Source organism: Apteryx mantelli, chromosome 18 (assembly GCF_036417845.1).
Source record: "Apteryx mantelli isolate bAptMan1 chromosome 18, bAptMan1.hap1, whole genome shotgun sequence".
Taxonomy (NCBI): Eukaryota; Metazoa; Chordata; class Aves; order Apterygiformes; family Apterygidae; genus Apteryx; species Apteryx mantelli.
Genome location: NC_089995.1, coordinates 11,922,748 through 11,940,956, shown reverse-complemented (window position 1 = coordinate 11,940,956; position 18,209 = coordinate 11,922,748). Strand labels below are relative to the sequence as shown.

General features: G+C 38.1%; 1 protein-coding gene across 1 annotated transcript in view; it reads left to right on the top strand.

Moving 5' to 3' along the window:
• Positions 1-17,833, top strand: part of BCAS1 (brain enriched myelin associated protein 1) — a 53,546-nt gene extending 35,713 nt beyond the window's left edge. Inside the window, exons 9-11 of the mRNA XM_067307618.1 lie at positions 7,010-7,075; positions 10,867-11,133; positions 16,720-17,833. Of these exons, the coding sequence (XP_067163719.1) occupies positions 7,010-7,075; positions 10,867-11,133; positions 16,720-16,794 (408 nt within the window). The 3' untranslated portion in view covers positions 16,795-17,833. The remainder of the gene's footprint in view (positions 1-7,009; positions 7,076-10,866; positions 11,134-16,719) is intronic.
• The last annotated feature ends 376 nt before the right edge of the window (positions 17,834-18,209 follow it).

Genomic DNA, 18,209 nt, shown 5'->3' with positions numbered 1-18,209 from the left:
ACAGCTCCCACCACCAGCCCATGAGTCTTTTAATTAACTCCAGGGGGCCCTGGCCCATTTTCTGCTGTCAAGGTGGTGTAGTGCAATTCACAGAGGTCTTGATCTATTTAGCATTCTTGACTTCCACTCTGGAAACCTCATTCCTTTACTTTCACAAACTGCTTCCAGTAGGTGATGTGAGGCTTAGGGAGTCTGCTCCTAGAGGAAACCACCTACTATTAGCCGCTAGTACCAAACGTCCCTGTACGCTGTAAATCCTGTGCTTACTTCAGGGAGCCACATTTTGAGTAGTGAAGCCCTCTTTGGCAGCTTACGCTAAGTTAGCTGAACCGGTGCATGATACGATATAACTGCTGCTTTAAAGATGTTATCAGGTAGCTGACAAAAGAAAGACACAAAATAGAATCTAATGCTCCCCAAAAGAAAGCGGGGGGGGGGGGGGGGGGAGAAAAAGAAAACTATTCAAACATAGCGGTTGAGGTGATAATGTGGCTGGTATCTTGTTGTGGTTAAATGTATGAACTACTATCCTGGCGAATTTGTGTACAGAGTATTGTCTTGCTGTCTTTTGTAACTACTGTAACTTCCTCAAAAGAGCCTACAGAAGCGGCCAAGAAAGGAAATAATCCAAGCCTAGAACTAACACTTCTCTGTTTAAACTGTAACAGGCCTAAGGATTTATATAGCAATTTATCTTATTTTGGCAGGTTTGCAAAGGAGTATGAAAAAGATTTGTATTTTTAATCAGCGTCGTTTTAATTTTAGGCAGCTACGTGGTGTAGGAGTCAGAGTAGGTTACTCATTAAAATGTGAAGAACAATTTCCTCTAACACTATATAATAAATAGCCCAAGTTGCCTGTATACTCAGGGGTATGTGCATATACAGCTGAGAACAGTCACATTGTCAAGGGTTAAAAGCCATGAAGCAGACCCTGGAATGTACAGGTGATCCCCCAAATCCTGATTTTTTTTTTTCCCTACTTCCAGAAGACTACACTGTGGCTTTTACTCTTTTAGGTTTTTGGTAGCCTCAGCGCAATGCATGATGGGTGCATTTCCTTTTTTCCCCCTCCAAGTTACTTTACCACACAGCCATTCTGGTGTATTTGAGGATCTAAGCTAAAATTTTTTAGATCGGCCAAGAAATTGTGCACCCTACATGCATTTGATTACAAAGGACACTTAGCAAAATTAGTATATTTGGAATATCTCAACTTTATTCCTAAATCCATGCCTTTGCAAGGGGCCATGTGGCCATCCTGCATAGAAGCTTGTCACCAAAACATGTTAGAAATGCAGAAGGTGAATCAGGAGTAATATGTACCAAATAATAAATCTGAGGCGACCATGACTTCAAATCATGTCACCCTACAAAAAAAAAAAAAAAAAAAAAGCACTGTGTATAAAATAAAGCTGTGCTCCACACCCATCTTAGTCATCACGGAAAAAAAAAGAGAACTGTGTAACAGAGTGGTAGCTGTAACACTCTTCTAATCAGAGCAGGGGTTTAGCCCAGATTTGGCCTAGAAAGAGAGAACTAGAATTCAGACAAACACCCACCCGCATGGGGAACAGAACTATATTACCTGTATAACTGGTCTTGCAGCTTTATGAATCCTTTTGTGTTGATTTACTCTACTTTTCACTATCAATTCCAAACAGATCCTAATTATTTTAATACATTTATAGTCCTTGAAGTATGTCCCAAGTAGTTTCCAGTGAATAACTCTTGGATTATTGGATACTTGCCATCCTGTTGCATAGAATCCTAGCTATGTAGCTGTCATACAGCTATGTGCTGTCTGAATGGTCACCTGTCTCAGTATTACTCTTTCTGATTCCTGAAGGCACACAGAAGGATTTTAAACCACTCCTAAACAATTAGCCTCTGTAAAGCTTTTGAACTAATTATTACACATGCTGAAAATGAATGAAATGTTTACAACTGCAAAGTGTTTGCTGGCTTCTCCAGTTACACCTTCATCTCCCTTCACAAAGTCTTGATTTCCTCTCAAAAGACTATGTAGAGAAAACAGGAAAAAGTTCTAGCACTGTGGGGACAACAGCTGGGATGAGTACTGTAGAAAGAAGTTTAACAGGGCTCTCTTGGCCCAGAATAGCTATATTGTCAGACTGTACTGGAAGGTATAATTTCCACTCAGAAATGGTCTGTCTCCACTGTACTTTTCTCTTGAGGTCTGGCAACCCTGCAGTAATAGCCATAAACTGGAGGCATTCCTGAGCCAGCTTTTAAATAACTAGCTCGCATCCTGGTAGCTGTGTAATTCTGGCACCATGGAGCTCAGAGCAGACTAATTTCCACTTTTTGTGGGCTGCCATTTGCAACCTCCCCAATCCTCATGCTAATATCATTAGTCCGCTTTTCATACTAACGCTAGTTAATCAAAAAACTAACTCAAACACATGAGACTTTACACTGCACTTCTGACTACAGCATGAACATAGATCTGGAGGAACACAGCAAGATGCCTGACACTTGACCGTTCCCTTTTATTTCCTGCATGTGTGAGGATCTCAGTCCTTAGCACCTATTACCTGAAACATCAGGGATAAAATGATGACTTAACATGTTTGCATCTCTTCAACACGTCTAAAACTTTCACTTGCAAAACTGGACAAACCTCAATCAGTGCCTAAATGTACCTTCTGATATTCCATCTTACACGGGTGGATACTGTGGCAGGAGGCTTCTAGGGGTGTGGGAAATGCCTTGAAGAGATAGCAGAGCCTGTACAAAACGTGCCATCCATGTGATGCAGCTCACTGACTCATCTGGCACCTTCTCTCAGGAGCACTCCTCCTGGCTTGTTGCAGATGGAACAAGTGATGAATTTGTATAAGATAGGATCTTAACAAGCACAAGTGTTTAAGGTCTCTGAAACAACCGTGCTTGTCGATGAGGAAGTCCAGCAAATTCTGTCCCAATAAAACTCAAGCTCCTGTTTGGTGACATATTTTGTTGTTCAGTCTCCAATCCAGCGATAGATTGACTATTGCTCTGGTTGCTAAGAGAGACTGACTTAATTTTAAATTAATATGATTATCTACTGTGTTTCTCTTCTGCCTGCAGAAGATGATCTCAAGGTTTCTTATTTTATAAATTCTTGCAAAGACAGGAGACATTTGCACCTTACTTCCTTTGATATTAACTAGCTCCTTAAGTCAGGAAACTGTGTCCCTTCATACCTTCATATAACTGAATAAGCAGATATAAAAGGGAAAGAAAAGGCAAGCAAGTTAGAAAACTGTTGGAGAAAATAATACTTTTTATACAGTGCATAGCACAATGATACTCTGTGCTACACAGTTTTAGTATGATTTTAAAAAAACAGAGAATAAAGATTGTCATTTTTGTTCATACTGAGAAAATCCACAGTTCTATTACACAGGTTAACGACTGAGATGCCTAAGAAAAGGCAGCTTATCTTCTTAAAAGTCAAGACTGGGATTCAGAAAATTAAGTTTAATTCTACTTCACAGTCTATTGCCCAAAAAGGCAAGCCAGTTATTCTCTATGTGCCTTGATATGGTTTGGGGATCAGGGGTATATTTAAGTTCTCATCAGTTTAAAAAAAAAAAAAAAAAGGCAATTTGATGAAGATTTGTATGCTTAATTTTTGGTTATCAAACAAGATAGAAAGTCCCTGATTATTACATAACCCATAGAGTCCTCTCCTCCAGACAGGAACTGAAAGAAGCTATTACTGCCTGTGTGCCTAGTGGGAAATGCCCAGCATTACATGCGTTTTCATCAGTGCTCCACAGGATAGTTAGCAAAGTTGGAATTGTTACATGTTCTCAGTGAAGCTAAGGAGAAATGAGGTTTGTTCATGGTGGATGTAAATGAAAACTACAAAGTCTGAGTAGGACAATCTACCTTAAGTAGACTTAGAGAACGTCAGAAATACTTTTCCTCCTACAAAACATCCCTTCTGTAATACTCCAGCACTGGTCTTCTTCCTAACCTTGATTATTCTCCAGAATAGAAAGCATAGGCAGAAAACTACCTGCTGTTCAGCTTCTGAGTAGAATGTCTTGATCTGTTCAGGGATCTCTACACTCAAAGGAATCTTTAAATCATCAGATCACCATGGAGAAAGAAACATCAGGGCTTAGGGAAAGAAAAGTGACATTCTGCTCAGACAGTACCAGCACAGGCCCATAGCAATTAGACATTTAGATCCACAGCACTATAATTAATGGTGTTGATGTAAGGATAACCATTGCTAAAACTAGGAATATTTTACTCTGGATGAGGCAACGTGCATGTCCCAGGCTGCCTGCTGACTTGCTCAGTACAGATGTCCATTCTTAATTGGTATGAATTGTTTGCAATTGCAAGGGTCACAAATGTCATCACGGAGGCTGAAATGGGAGAGGGTTCGTATACTACAAAAGCTATTGGGAAATTATGGTAAGATATAAAGTATTAGTTTAAAGCCCTGTGTTTCAATGACAGATGAAGAAATATCACTGCTATTTTATCTAACCAGGCCACACCTTGTACATGAATATGAAATCCTGTGCTGCCACTTGAAAATGTCACTCATTCCTCATTAATCAAAATCAAATAGCTATCTTATATTCAGGGTGGGATACAACTGACCTGATGCAGATGTCTTAATAGAAACAGCTACACCTGAGCTAGTGACACAAGGCTCCCTTTAAGGACAGTGAGTAAGCACTTCTAAGGATAAAAAAAGTAAATACCTAGAATTGGTCAGATGATCTGAACCTGGAAAGTTCCTATTTTTCTCCACAGAATATAAACAGAGATGTGAAACTGGATAAGACAGATCCCTCCAAAATCTCTATTTTGAGATATTTTGTGGACACATTAAAAGCATAAAATGGCATTCTTTAAATTCAATGAGCAGAAATGTTAAGCTTAAACTGAGGTTCATACCTTTGTCTTCAACCACGAAATTGATTGACAGCACAGATGGTCTGAAATAGCACTGATCTCTGCAAATAAAATGTCCAATTTCTGGATTAATGAAAATACTCCCAAACTGAGTAAATCATTCTGGAATAACAACAAAGGCTATTTCCAAATTAAGTGCCTGCAGTTGTAGGACTTATTCTGCAACAGTTATGCTGGCCTCCTGCCTCACATAAACAAACTTTTACATAATGATTAGCTTTCTGATTCAAGAATAATTATTTTATGTTGTCCCACCTTAACTTCCATTCATTATTCACAAAAATGTAGCAAGTCTATTGCCTGACCCCACCCTTCTCCATTTAAAGATGTGCTGATCCACCCCTATTGCCACAGAAAACACTTCCAGGAACTCAGCAGCAGCAATCCTAAATGATCAAAGCCAAAAATAAGAAGTTAGCAGTGCTTCCGAACGCAATCCTTACAATCAGCAGGTAAAGCTTCACTGAAAGCAATAGGGAACTTTGTCTAGGTAAGGTCCACAAGGCCTTTACTCTTCTGTGTTCTTCCGGTGAAAACTCAGAGCAATTATTAAAGGTTGGCTAAAGCTGTTCTTTTTTTTAAAAAATAAAAGGTAGCAAAGTGGTTGCTCTTAGAGCGCAAACTTTCTTAACATCATTACATTTCTCTGAAGGCATTTAAAGAGTCACTGAAATAGAAACGCAGACTAGATCTTATCGCAATACATCTTCATACACTCTGGAATGTGTTACTAGCCTGTAATGTTAAGACAGACCACACTGTGCTTCCTCTCCTCCATTTCTACAGCCTCTCACACAGATAAAAACTGTCATGAGCATAAGCATGCAAGAGACCGAGCAAAGGCATGTTCCAGAAGGAGAGTATTTTTTCTCACAATTTGTGACAAGCAATGAATTGTCATAGAGTCAGTTAGTTTTTTATCATGCTGCTGCTACATATTAATTTTGCATGGTTTTATAGGAAAATCAGATGCTGAAACAGATCCTTGCAGTAACATTATACATAGGATCAAGCTGATAATGTTGTGCTGCAAATAACAAATCTACAAGCTGCAGAAAACCACAAATCCGCCTGATCTGTCTTTAGAGCAAAAGTCATATCCTTTCATTGTTTTCATTGAACTTATGCAATACAAAATGACATTTAAATTCAGGCACTTTGAAATTCTGGAGTTTATTTTATGCTTTACTACTCTGTGGCTTAAATGATACTCAGGAGAATACCATGTTGAATCCTCTAACATGCTTCTAAACTAAACATGCACATACTATCCCTTTTGTTTCTTTTATATTACTAACAAAATCCAATCTCATTATCACAGATCTTGTAATATTCGCTCATTGAGCCAGTTTTGTCAAACAGGTTTTTGTTATTTTTAAGATACATACAGGGGATCATATGTTAAAAACATATTTTAGAGTCAAGATTTGCTTTGAATGACCTGCCTGTGCTATAGCCTTGGGATCTGCTTTGACTGGCTGGGAAAAGTGGGCACCAAGAAGAGCTGTTACCCTGATGCACATATTCATTTGAGAGAGAAGGCATAAACTGGAAAGTGAAAATTGGGAAAAATGGATGCCAATGACAAAATGTAAAAATATATCCATGAAACTGAGTAGGTTTTAATTATTTCCTATATGCACTTAACATGATGGTTAAATAAAAAGGAAGTCCCACTAGATCTTATAAGATAGTGTTGTCTCTGAAATGCAAGGAAAAGCTCTTTTCTCTAAAAGAAAGGGTTGATAGCACTATCTTGTTTATCAGATGTTATGATCTCTGGTCCACTGAGAGCCTATTCATATTTCTCAAGCCTAAATGGGAAAATTGCCTTCAAAAAGACAATCATGTCACATAGAAATGAACTGGCAAAAATCTACCTTAGAGATGTGGGTATTTCAAAAATGTCAGTAGATACTCTGAAATGTCTGGTTTTGTTTTAGTGTTGTAAAGAACATCCTTAAATCGAACCTTGCTTTGTTTGATTCATGTGTGTTTTCATATTGAATTTATATTTAAACCAAGAACCTAGTTAGAAGTCCTATAATCCTTTGTTATTTTAGTCAGTCAAGGGTGATGGAGGGACAACCAAATCAGAAGAGGTAAATGGTCCAAACCCCAATCACCAAGTAAGTGCCTGGATTTTTTTCATCTTTTGGTGATGGGTTGCTGTCACCTACTTCCATACAACTCCTAGCTTTGGAAACATAACAGTCACTTCCAGAAAAGTGATTCATGCTAAGTTTCATGTATTTATCTATTTCTCTATTTGTTTGTTTGTTTGTGTTTATCTCTTCATCCTATTAATCATGATTTTAGAGAGTCACTGTCAGATTAAAACTCATGCTTTTTTTCCAAATGTTTTCCTTTTGTTAAAATATAATTAAAGCGTTTTTACGTTCAGTTTTGTTTCTATCTCTCTTCCTGTTATTTTACTTTCTGCATAATCCTTGGCTTAGGCAGTGAACTAACTACATACATCTAGAATAATTTTTATTTTGTAGATTTATTTTTGTCTGCTAAGGACAGAATTATTTAGATGGAAACAGTATGGAAGAAAAGTGAAAGTGAAATGAAAACTTTTCACTGAAATTTAAGAAAAAACAAAATAATTCCTTTTCTTTGCTCTGTGATTCTTTTATTCTTTGTTCATAGAATCTGAAGCAAAACTTTGGATGCAACCTTTATGTTACATTCTTTACAGCTTTAAAAATACTTCAGAAAATCACATTTTCATTGGAAATGCAAATACTGTTATCTTTTCTGAGTGAAACCCTCATCTGCTACAAGTCAAGTTATTCAGCATGATTAACACTAGCAAAAACAGATAAGAATTAGGTTCTGTGTATAGATATAGGGTTTTCTTTAACCCAAGAGCAAAACTGAAGTTGTATTGAAAACTGGCCTTTCAAACTTTCCTTATTTTGTTTTTAATAGCAAAATGATGTTCTCCCTTTTCCTGTTTTCATGATGTCCCACGATACTAAGGTTAATCTTTGCAAATTATTTCTCTAAAAGCATCCCAGAATATAGAAAGCCTTGTCCTGTGATCTTTATTCCTTATTTCATACAATAGTTTGGGATTTTTTTTAGACAATCTGATCAGGTGACTGAAAGTTATAGTCCTGCATCTATTTCTTATTAAGTAGTGACCAGTTTCTTTCCATTTTTTTTAACCAACTTGTAGTTCTCCTTCTTCTCTCACTTATACTGATATAAATTAGCAGAATTTTGCTATATAAAACAGCCTAGGAGAAGAATGTATCTTCTTTTGTGACTTTTTCCTTTTTTTTTAAGAATTTGCATGAAACAATCTCTTTAAATTATCCTTTACTGTTTCTGGAATGCCATGATTCTTGTTCACTTTTCATTACTGCCATTCGGCATGCTACAGAAATGCATTAGAACATTGATCCAAAGTCCACTGAAATTTATGAGGTCTTTCTTTTGCGTTTAGAAAGGAGCCTTGGATTAAGGCCTCCTGTAACATGACAGGGAAAAATACTATCCCGTTAATCTTTTATTATTTTTTTTCAGTGGCACTGTTAATGCCAAGAGAGTTAAAGCAATCTGTCAGGTGCAGATCAACCTTTAGAATAAGAAACATTAACATGTTTCATTATTCATAGCTTTCACTTTGTATTTCCTGAGCTGCTCCCATCAATATAAAATATGCCAATTTCCTGCCTTTCAAGGTTAATATGAAACACCTCATAGAGATTATCTGATTATTTTTTTTTTTACTTTGCCTGGAAAATGTATTATGAATATTTTTGAAGTGTTTTGTTTGACTAACATCAAAGGCCCAAACCTGCTCATAGAAATAGTCCTGTTGCATCCAGTTTGAATTTGACTGCAGTACCATAACTATCGGGCACCTATGCAATCAAAAACGTGTGGTAAGGAAGATTCTACTCTAATTTTTCACCCACAAAGTAAACCCACAGATTTCACAGAGTGTTAATACCAGATAGAAGTCATTCTGGCACCTTTGAAGGCAGACATATCCAGTCTCATAGGTGTATTTTGGGTGATGTGGTTATTTCTGAACTGAATGTACACATCTGCAACTGCACCAAAGAGAAACATTTCAAAAGCAAAGCAGGGCAAATGAGAGCTAGAAGGATTCTGTCAAGCTAACTGATGGGGCCAGCAACTGAGTGCTTCCCCTTCTCATTCTGAAATGAGTCAGAATGAAAAACAGACAATTAAATTGGGGTTTATGAAGCTCCATTCATCCTTGTACTGGGAGAGATCCTGCATCACTTGGGCACGCAAAAGTGCATCCAAGCAGGTTTCTTTCCTCAGGTGAGGTGAACAAGATGCAGATAGCGTGCCATGTCTGTGTAGTTAGACCAAGCAGTCCTCTTGTATTTTGAGGTTATTGAATTTGCTTTAATAAACTACTGGCTCTCAGATTGCCTGCCTGTGGTGCATGGGGCTATTGATCATAGAACTGCACCTCCAGATTACATGCATTGTCTTCATGTCTCTGCTGCAGAACTAGAGCAAAGAGAAGGAAAAAAGACTAGCTTCATGACTGTATATTTTGCGTGTAAAAGCAGACAAATCCAGATATAAGCAAATATACACCCACATATAAATGTCTGCCCATAGGAAAGGGAAATAGTTATATACAAGCACATATTTTGTTGAGGACTTAATGCACTCAGTTTTGACTATTCAGCTTAAGTGGTTGCTGCACAAAAGGCTCTAATAACTTTAAAAAATAAGACTAGGTGGGGGAAAAAAGGAGAATCAAGTGAAAAAGGCCAGTGGCAATACTACTACCCCCTCTCTTTCTTGGTTCCCCAAAACAACCCCAGAGATTGGGCTGAGAGGGTTTTTTTAATATATCTGATAGGTTTATTTGCATACTATTTCTCTAGAGTTTCTGCTTTCAGATTTTTATCTGAAATCACGGTGTCTAAAAATGTCTTTGTTTTTAATGAAAACTAAGCTAGTCATGTAAGCATATAACTCTAGACTTTTAGAAGAACACTAACTTTTCAAGAGTAATGATAATATCCCAAAAGTCAGGAAAATTGCACATCATTAAGCTCTGAGCTACTGCCTGAGTGCCAATGTCAGATTTCCAGCATTTAAACATGACACACAAATAAATAAGGTAATATGATTTTTGGCATAAGGAAAAAGAAAATCCTATTTGCAAGCAGATTTCCTAGCAAAAATGTATCTAGTCATTTGCTACTGCGGAAACAGTTTCACTGTCTTATCCTCTTTGACAGATCTGAATTTTGTCCTGTGAACTTCAATCATATCCCGTTCTTTTCCAAGTTTCAGAATCTTTGCCCTCACTATAAATAGGTGCTCTGTCATTGTGTTTATCTTTGGAATACTCACTATCTCTTCTTTTACACTTGTACATAGAATTTTCTATAACACTGGCTTTCCATAGCCAAATCATATGTTGTTAATTTTTGGTGGAGTGTTGCAATTTTATAGAAGGGACTTTCTTTATCCTTTACTTTGATGCCAGTTACTTCCTTTCTCTCTCAAACTTTACCCCTGCACTTTTCAGGTGCTTTCACAGCCTCGGATGCAGAAGTTGAGGGAGTCACAGCTGAAAGTGCATGCCTGTGACTCTGCATCTTTCCATGCATGTTCTCTGCCTCCTAAAGCAGCTTCAGCATAGACATATACAAAAATAAAGCAAGTCTATGCAGTAATGGCTTTATCTTGCAGTCCTTGCTCATAAGTAATCCTATCAAATCTCCCTGGGAGTACTTCCTAAAGTCAAGGCTGCAGGAGTCAGTCCCAACCTCTGTAAATGAAAACCTGTTGGATAGCAGGATTTCTCCCTGACAGGTGGCCTTTCATTTTTTAATGTATTTATGGATCTCCTGCCAAAATGTTTACATCTCCCGCTAAAAATAACCATTGTTTGAAACTGCTTTAGACATCAAACTCCACAGAGAGGCCAGCTGCCCCAGCTGAAAGTGAACCTGTGGGCCAAAAGAGCAAAGAGAGTTCAAAAGACAAGAAGTCGACAGTGGAGCTGAGCAAGCAGAAAGGCAACAAACAGGAAACCAGAGAGCAGCCAGACTCCAGACAGCAGCAAACAACTGAGACCGATTCCGTCCAGAATGGAGGAGACACTTCAAAGGAACCCTCCTTCAAGAAGGCAGAGAAGAGGCAGTCCTTTGGAGGGTTTTTAAAGGGCCTCGTACGTTAATTTCATCCTATCTTTCTAAGTCATTATTCAGCTGATTTAAACACCAGGCCTGCAAGTTGCTTACCACGTGAGATTTGTGCTCTGGTGCACAGTGCTCCAAATGGCACTGAGGGTTAGAACACAGCAGTGCAACTTTACAAGCAGCTTGCAGGACTAAGGCCAAACAACAGCAAGTTTTTAGTCAAAGGCAAAAAAACCCATTAGGCCTCAGGGTACTGATTTATAGGCAAGTACAATTTACTATGGGACAGCTATAATTGTTCCCACACCCCTGTTTTAGAGGTTCATGCCCTGGCTACACGGATGACTCAACTCTTCCCGCAGCAGGTACTGAACCACCTAAAAATTATGGTGTGTATATTAAGGAAAAGTGAAGGATGTGCAGGTTTACCAGAGTACACCTACCTGCAACGATGGTGGTTCAGCTGCTGCTTCAAAGCAGCATGGGCATCCCTTGCAAGGAGGGATTTTCTCCAGGAGAAAATCAGAGCAGACCTCTTGGTGGATGGGAGCTGACAGAGCTGTCATTAGGTAAGCTCCTTGTATTATCAACCAGTAATAGACTAGTTAGTGCACAAAAAAATACAGGTGTATTTTTTATTCCTACCTTATTAAATCTCACTCTCAGCTTGCCATGGTCCCGTCACCAAAACCTGAAACGTAGATACAAAAGAATTCAGGATACTTAAAATTTGAGTTTCTACAAGGCTTAGTATTACTGATGCAGCTAGAGCTTCCTCAGAGCACTACAATACATGGGAACTCTTCTTCCCCCCCCCCTTTTTTCTTCCTCCTCAACCACATTCAGAGGTCAATGAAGAAAAAAAACACAGGTGAGACCTGGGATTGCCTTACAAGCCTCAGTGCAAAAGGGCAGACTTCCATTGCTTTTTGTAAATCAATTGAAAGGAAGCAGTTTACTCCTTTTCCCTTGCAATCTGCCACAACAGCACTGAATCCATAGAGCTATGGGGTCATTTTTAGCATCTTTTAGAAAGTTCATTTGCAAACTGAGCTTCATCACAAATTCTAAGTGCTACAAAGAACCTAAACTGATTTGACTACATTACCTGAAACGCTTCGTAGTGAATTTGGTTCCTCTGAGACACATACAGCTTTTTACTTCCTTCCCTACTCTGCTTCTAAGGCTGTCATGAAAGAAAAAAAACAGTTAGGCAGCCCTCCAGACCTGGAAGAAGAAAAGTCAAGTAATACATATTGAAATGGTAACACTGATTTGAAAATTAGCCCTGTTAGAACACTTGGTTATAAAGTTAGGCAGCTATACAGACCAATATGACTCATTTTGAGGCAGATGTTTTTCCACATCATAAGAAGTGTTTAATTTACACACATTTCACAGAATTACTCTATATCCTACAGAGAGCTATTTGCATTACCAAAATAATTACATGTTAGCAGGGGGATTAAGAACAAAAGAACAAACTATTTCTGTGGGATTTATTAATAACAGTCCAGCCACTTACTTCTGCTTTTTGTGTTTCACCCCACTGTTCTGTGGTAAAATCCTGGTCCATTACGAATCAGTGGGATTTTTCTGTAGATTTCAATGGAACAAGGAAGTCATGGAGCTCATCTGTAGTAACCAACAACCTCCATTGACTTCCATTAATCTGTGGCACCCACTGAAATCAAGAGAAATCTTTTTGTTTAGCATAATGTGAAAAAGCCAGGCTGTTGCTTTATATTTATCTGTATGATATACTAGCTAACTGAAATTATCAAAACATGTCTGCTTGTGCATGTGTACTTTTCTTCCCTCACCCCCTGCTTCCAAATTTCTGTATGAAATTGCCCTTGTGTACAGCATTGGTGTGACTGCGTAACATATGAGTCACACTCACAACCACGGTGTGTAGCTGCAGTATTCTGCAATGTGTATTTAAAACTGTCCCTCCCCGCTCCCAGAAGTGAAATCAGGAGTTCTGTTACTTAAACCACTTAGAAAATGGTAATAGATCTCTTATGTCAACTGGAGGAAAGGGGGAAGAGACACATTTTTCTGGCACAGGTTATCTAGAAATGGGTAAATGTTAACTACCTCTATTATTTCTAGAGATAATTAAGATTTGTTTTCCTGGTCTGGAGATTTGCTGAAATTAAGTACTGAAAGCCTTTCTCTGTCAAAATTCTCACTGAAGCCAGTGTATGAGAAAGGGTTTCTCTGCTTGTTGACAGTTGCATTTTATTTTGTATAATGTCATTCACACAAACTGTATCCAAAAATCTTTTGTAGAGTTTAACAATAGATACAAATTTAGAATTATTCCAGAGAGATTAGGAAGTGTAAGCAAGCAAGGAAACATCCTTTCAAGTGCAAGTTCTTAAAAGACACAGAGATGCAGGAAAGGTATCTCTGATCCAAAGGGGAGGAGAAAGCTTTTGATCAAGAGAGGAAAGATTGTGCAGAGGTAAAAAGAAGACCATATTAAAAAAAAAAAGGGGGGGGGGCAGAGGAGGAAGAGATGTTCTGTGAGATAGTTTTGCATGTTCAAAGAGTATGCCAGACAATTTGACTGTGTAGTCCCTTATCTTCTGCTGTATTTATAGAGGCCAATAGGATCCCTACATCTTCCATCTCCCATTAATAGAAGATGGCACTTAAAAAAAAAGTTTTGATAACAATGTAGCTGATTTGGCCAGTTTACTGTGCTTTTGAACTGGGAAAAACAACCTGCTCCTAAAGTGATTAAGTATATATTCCCATTGCACTGGACATTCTGGCTCCTTTATACAAGGAGAATTAAATTTAAAACTAAAGAGATATGAAAAATATTTCACAGAGAATGACCACCTCTCTCTTTCACTGAGAAAATTACCCACACCTAAGAAACCTATTCTGCAATGGTTCCAAAAAATAATCTCCACATCTCCTGTGTGATCAAACTAAGTCTCAGGAAGGTGTAATCATTAATCTAAAAGCATTGCATCAGAAAGAAACTAATCCCAGAATTTCACTTCAAGGTAACAGCTCAGCTATCTGGTAACAATTTCTCGGACAAAATATTGAGCTCTATGCTGAGAAAACGGAAGCCATTTAACAGGAGATCCAGCAGGCCTTACTCGCTCACATAACCCATGCCCACTGAGCTCCCCCTAAATTCTGGTCAGCTACTTCAATAGCAGCTATTTTAACAATGTTCTCTCCTGAACTTGTTGATTCCCCCGGGAAAGCGCACAGTGTTAAAGGATGTCAGAGTGCAGGAATGCAGTTGCCGAGAACACTTCAGTTCAGGCATCTGCTCCCAGTTGGGCTAACAAATGTTGAAACTATTGATACAAACGGAGCCACTTAGGCAAGCAAACAGTGTTATGGCCCAGTTTGCACAGTTTTGGCACAGACAGTAAGGTCCAATGACTGTTCCTAGAGCAAAAAAGATGAATTTGTAACCTAAATGATTAGAAAGATTTGTATTTACAAAAAGAAAAAAAATAATAATAATAGAAATTAACGGCATTGTTTTCCGAGCTGAAATAACTCATACTGAAGTTGTCGGAAGCTGGGAGCACTTAGCATGTGGAAATTATCCTCCTGCCCTATTTCAGATCAGAGTATCAGGCATACTGACAAAAGCTTCTGATGCGCACAACCTGAAAAATAAACTACCCCAACTCCACGACACTCCTCTGTATGCACTGTGTTTTGCCCAAATTAAATATGTTCCAGCTTAACCATCACAAAGGGGGACAACTTCCACTGAGCTTACAAGGGTTATGCAAAGTAACTGAGAGCAATTTGTGAGCCTATGGTACGTGTGCTTCCGAACCTGAGAGCAGAGCTGGAATTTGTCCGTTAAAAGCACAGGAACAAAGTTCTATATTTCATTTAAGGCTTGGAAATTCCAGTTTAACAAGAATCATTGGTGAGTCTCCTTCAAAGCTTCCTGTTTTAATCAGAAAGCCACCCTGAAAATGGATGCAGCAGGGAGACTGTAACATAGGCAAACATTAACATATGACACTGTCCTGCAAATGTGCTAAATGAGTCAAAATGGGGATTATCTGAAAGGAACACCCACCCAGTTTGCATCATTTATAGGAAGTACAGCAAATGGTATTATCTTATTTCCTAGGTCAGTCTAGAAACGGTTTAATATCTTTATTAAAGATGCACAGGAACAGTTACAGCTGACAGACCCCAAGTTAATCTTGCAATGTAGGAAATCATTTAACAGATGTCTAGACTGTTAGGACTGCTGGACAAATTTGGAATGACTAGCTCATTTGGTATTGTTTGATAGACATTAGAACCTGTTACAATATATATTTTTAAGTGTCTTCTGTATGCTGTTGGATATAAGTAGCCAAAAAAATTACGCTGTTCTAGCATCTGTTCCAAATTCAACACTGATATAAGTAGAAGCAAATCCATTGCAGTCAGTGGAGCTGTAACTGCCCACACCAGCACGGGATTACAGTTAGCAAAAGGCAGAGGATTCTCTTAAGCCACTGTGATTGTTAGCTGCTCTTTTTTATACCGAGATTTTCAAAGGTGAAAAATTAAAAGGATACCAATGAGTTCAAGCCTAATCAATATAAAAAAACACTGCAGTTAGCTCCTTAAAAGGAATGAGGAAGTCAAGATCTTTCACTCTCCCGGTCCGATACAGAACAGTCCTATGGTGACCAGAAGTGATGAGTCAGGTTTCCCATGTGAAATACACTGTGTGAAAGGACAATTAGCGTATGATTCTTCACAGTTCTTATTGTAGGGAAAGCATTTAGCAGTCAGCTATAGCTTTGTCACTACATTTTTCTGCTAAGCATGCAATGATATAGGCATCTGGCTACAAACAGGATACAGTGTTAACTGTAACCTCTAAAAGAGCGTTTGTGGATCCGTTTTGCTGTTCTGAAATGTTCAATGGCTTCAAGGCCAGTAAAATTGGATCAAGGCATTTTAAACTAAAGCCAAGTTTTTGTCAATTACTGGTCAAAAATTTGATTGGTATATCTAGACCAGTGCATTTCCTTCACCTAAGCCAGAGTAGTGTCTTGAACTGGTTCCAAAACCAAAATTACATTTGTAGTGTAAAAAAAAGCTGTATCACTCTAACATTGTCAAATACCTGTCATGCAAAAAGTATTTAATGTTCCTTTAACTTAGAGCAGATCAAGGCTGGCTATAATATAACTATTAATCATGCCTGAAGGACTCTTAACCCAGAGATGACGGTTTCAGTGAACCATCTGGGCCAGGGATATTTTAGTGAGAACAATGCCAGAACTACAATACTGCAGGTATGCAGCAACATGTCTCCAATTTGGTTAGTCCAGTTTCTGAGTACAATTTCTTCCCGTGTTGACTGAGAAAATTATATTAAAATAAGCAACCAACACTTTTAGCGAAAATCACAAGCAGTAGCATTCTAGGATTGTCATGATGCAGATGGTGCTCATATACTTAAGCATATTTTTAAAAGGGCAAATTAAAAAAAAGCAGTGAGGTGATATGAGTGGAAAATGTCTGCTAGCAAAGCCCCAACACGTAATTCCAGACTTAACTGTTATGAAATGTTCAACACTATTTATAAATTTCTATATCTTATTCCACAGGGTCCCAAAAGGATGTCTGATGCTGAAGTGCAAACAGATCCCGTGTCTATCCTACCTGCTGGGAAATCCAAGTAATAAATACACTTGGCTGCTGAAGGACAGCAGCTCTCTATGAGCTCCCATGCAGTAAAGATGACTCATTATTTTCCTTTATATGGCTGTCATCAAATGCCCGAGGCTAAAGCAAACACTGGTGTATCATTTAAGGTATATCATTTACAGGATTTGTTGATTAGATGCTAGAAAGTAACTGTAAAGATTAAACCAAAACTCTGTCAAGAAGCAATGTGTAGTATTACATTTAAAGAAAGGTCATGTGGATGATTTTAAGTCTATGGAGGGTAGGGTATGTAAGGTAAGAAAGGGGTAGTGAATTAAATAAACGGCAGAAAAAGTGCATGTGACAAAGGAATGCAGTTTGTGCAGTAAGGCATGAGAAACAAATCCTCAACTAGCGAGCTTTAAAACAGCCAGGGGAAAAAAAAAAACCACCCTTTGATAAACTTTATACTTAAAAGTAAAAACAACCAAGCCACCTTTTGTGGTTTTCAATAGTGCTGAAATTAGCAAAGTCTGCAGTATAATAGAATCAGTGGTTATAAGGTTATGCTTCATATTGGTTATTAATGTAAATTAAAAAGCTAAAATGCAAAGGCTTTACATGATTGAGACAACTTCTCTCTTGTCTTGGTGAGGTGGGATAACAAATTAAAAGCTATTTAAGGTTCTAATAGGAACACAAGGGGGCACCCGTATCCCCACTGCAGTCCTAACTCCAAGGCCGTACCTACAATCCTGTTATTAATGTTTTTCAGATGATAGGAAAAAATCTTAGTTGTTTCATCAAATACTTGTTTATATCCATACTTGTAATTAATCCTAGTAAAAACCAAAATCAAGGCTGATCAGGCCTCTCCCTGCTTTACAAGACTCTTGTAATAACTGTAGTTAATAAATTTTACAGAAAATTAAGATTTCTGTAGTTTATTCAACCCTGGACTAGCTCAGACAGGGAACCATGGGCCTGACATTTTAATTCACACTAGCATCTGAATGATACTGTACTGTATATTTTGATTTCCTTATGATGAAATAAACTAATACTTATCCTTTCAAAAAATTCATTTGCTTCTTTAATTCTAAAACCAGGTTTGTTATTTATGTCCGTTTTCTGGTGATTGATGTGACACTAAATCTATCACATAAAAACTGCATAAATCCTGCAAAATTTGCAGATTTATGTTTCTTACTAGTTATAGAAGACAGAGGTAAAAGAAACATGCTTCTCCATAGGAGAAATATTGCAGGCAGATGATATTTTTGCAGTGGCCTCTGCAAACCTGTGGACTAGTAGTGGAGGACCAAAACTTGCCACTGGTTCTCTGTGCACAGAACACAAAAGCCTGCCTTCATCTTTTAGTTACAACAGTACTTTCTGTTCTTCTGCCTAGCACAATGGGCCTTTGATGCCATACAAAGTAATATTAATC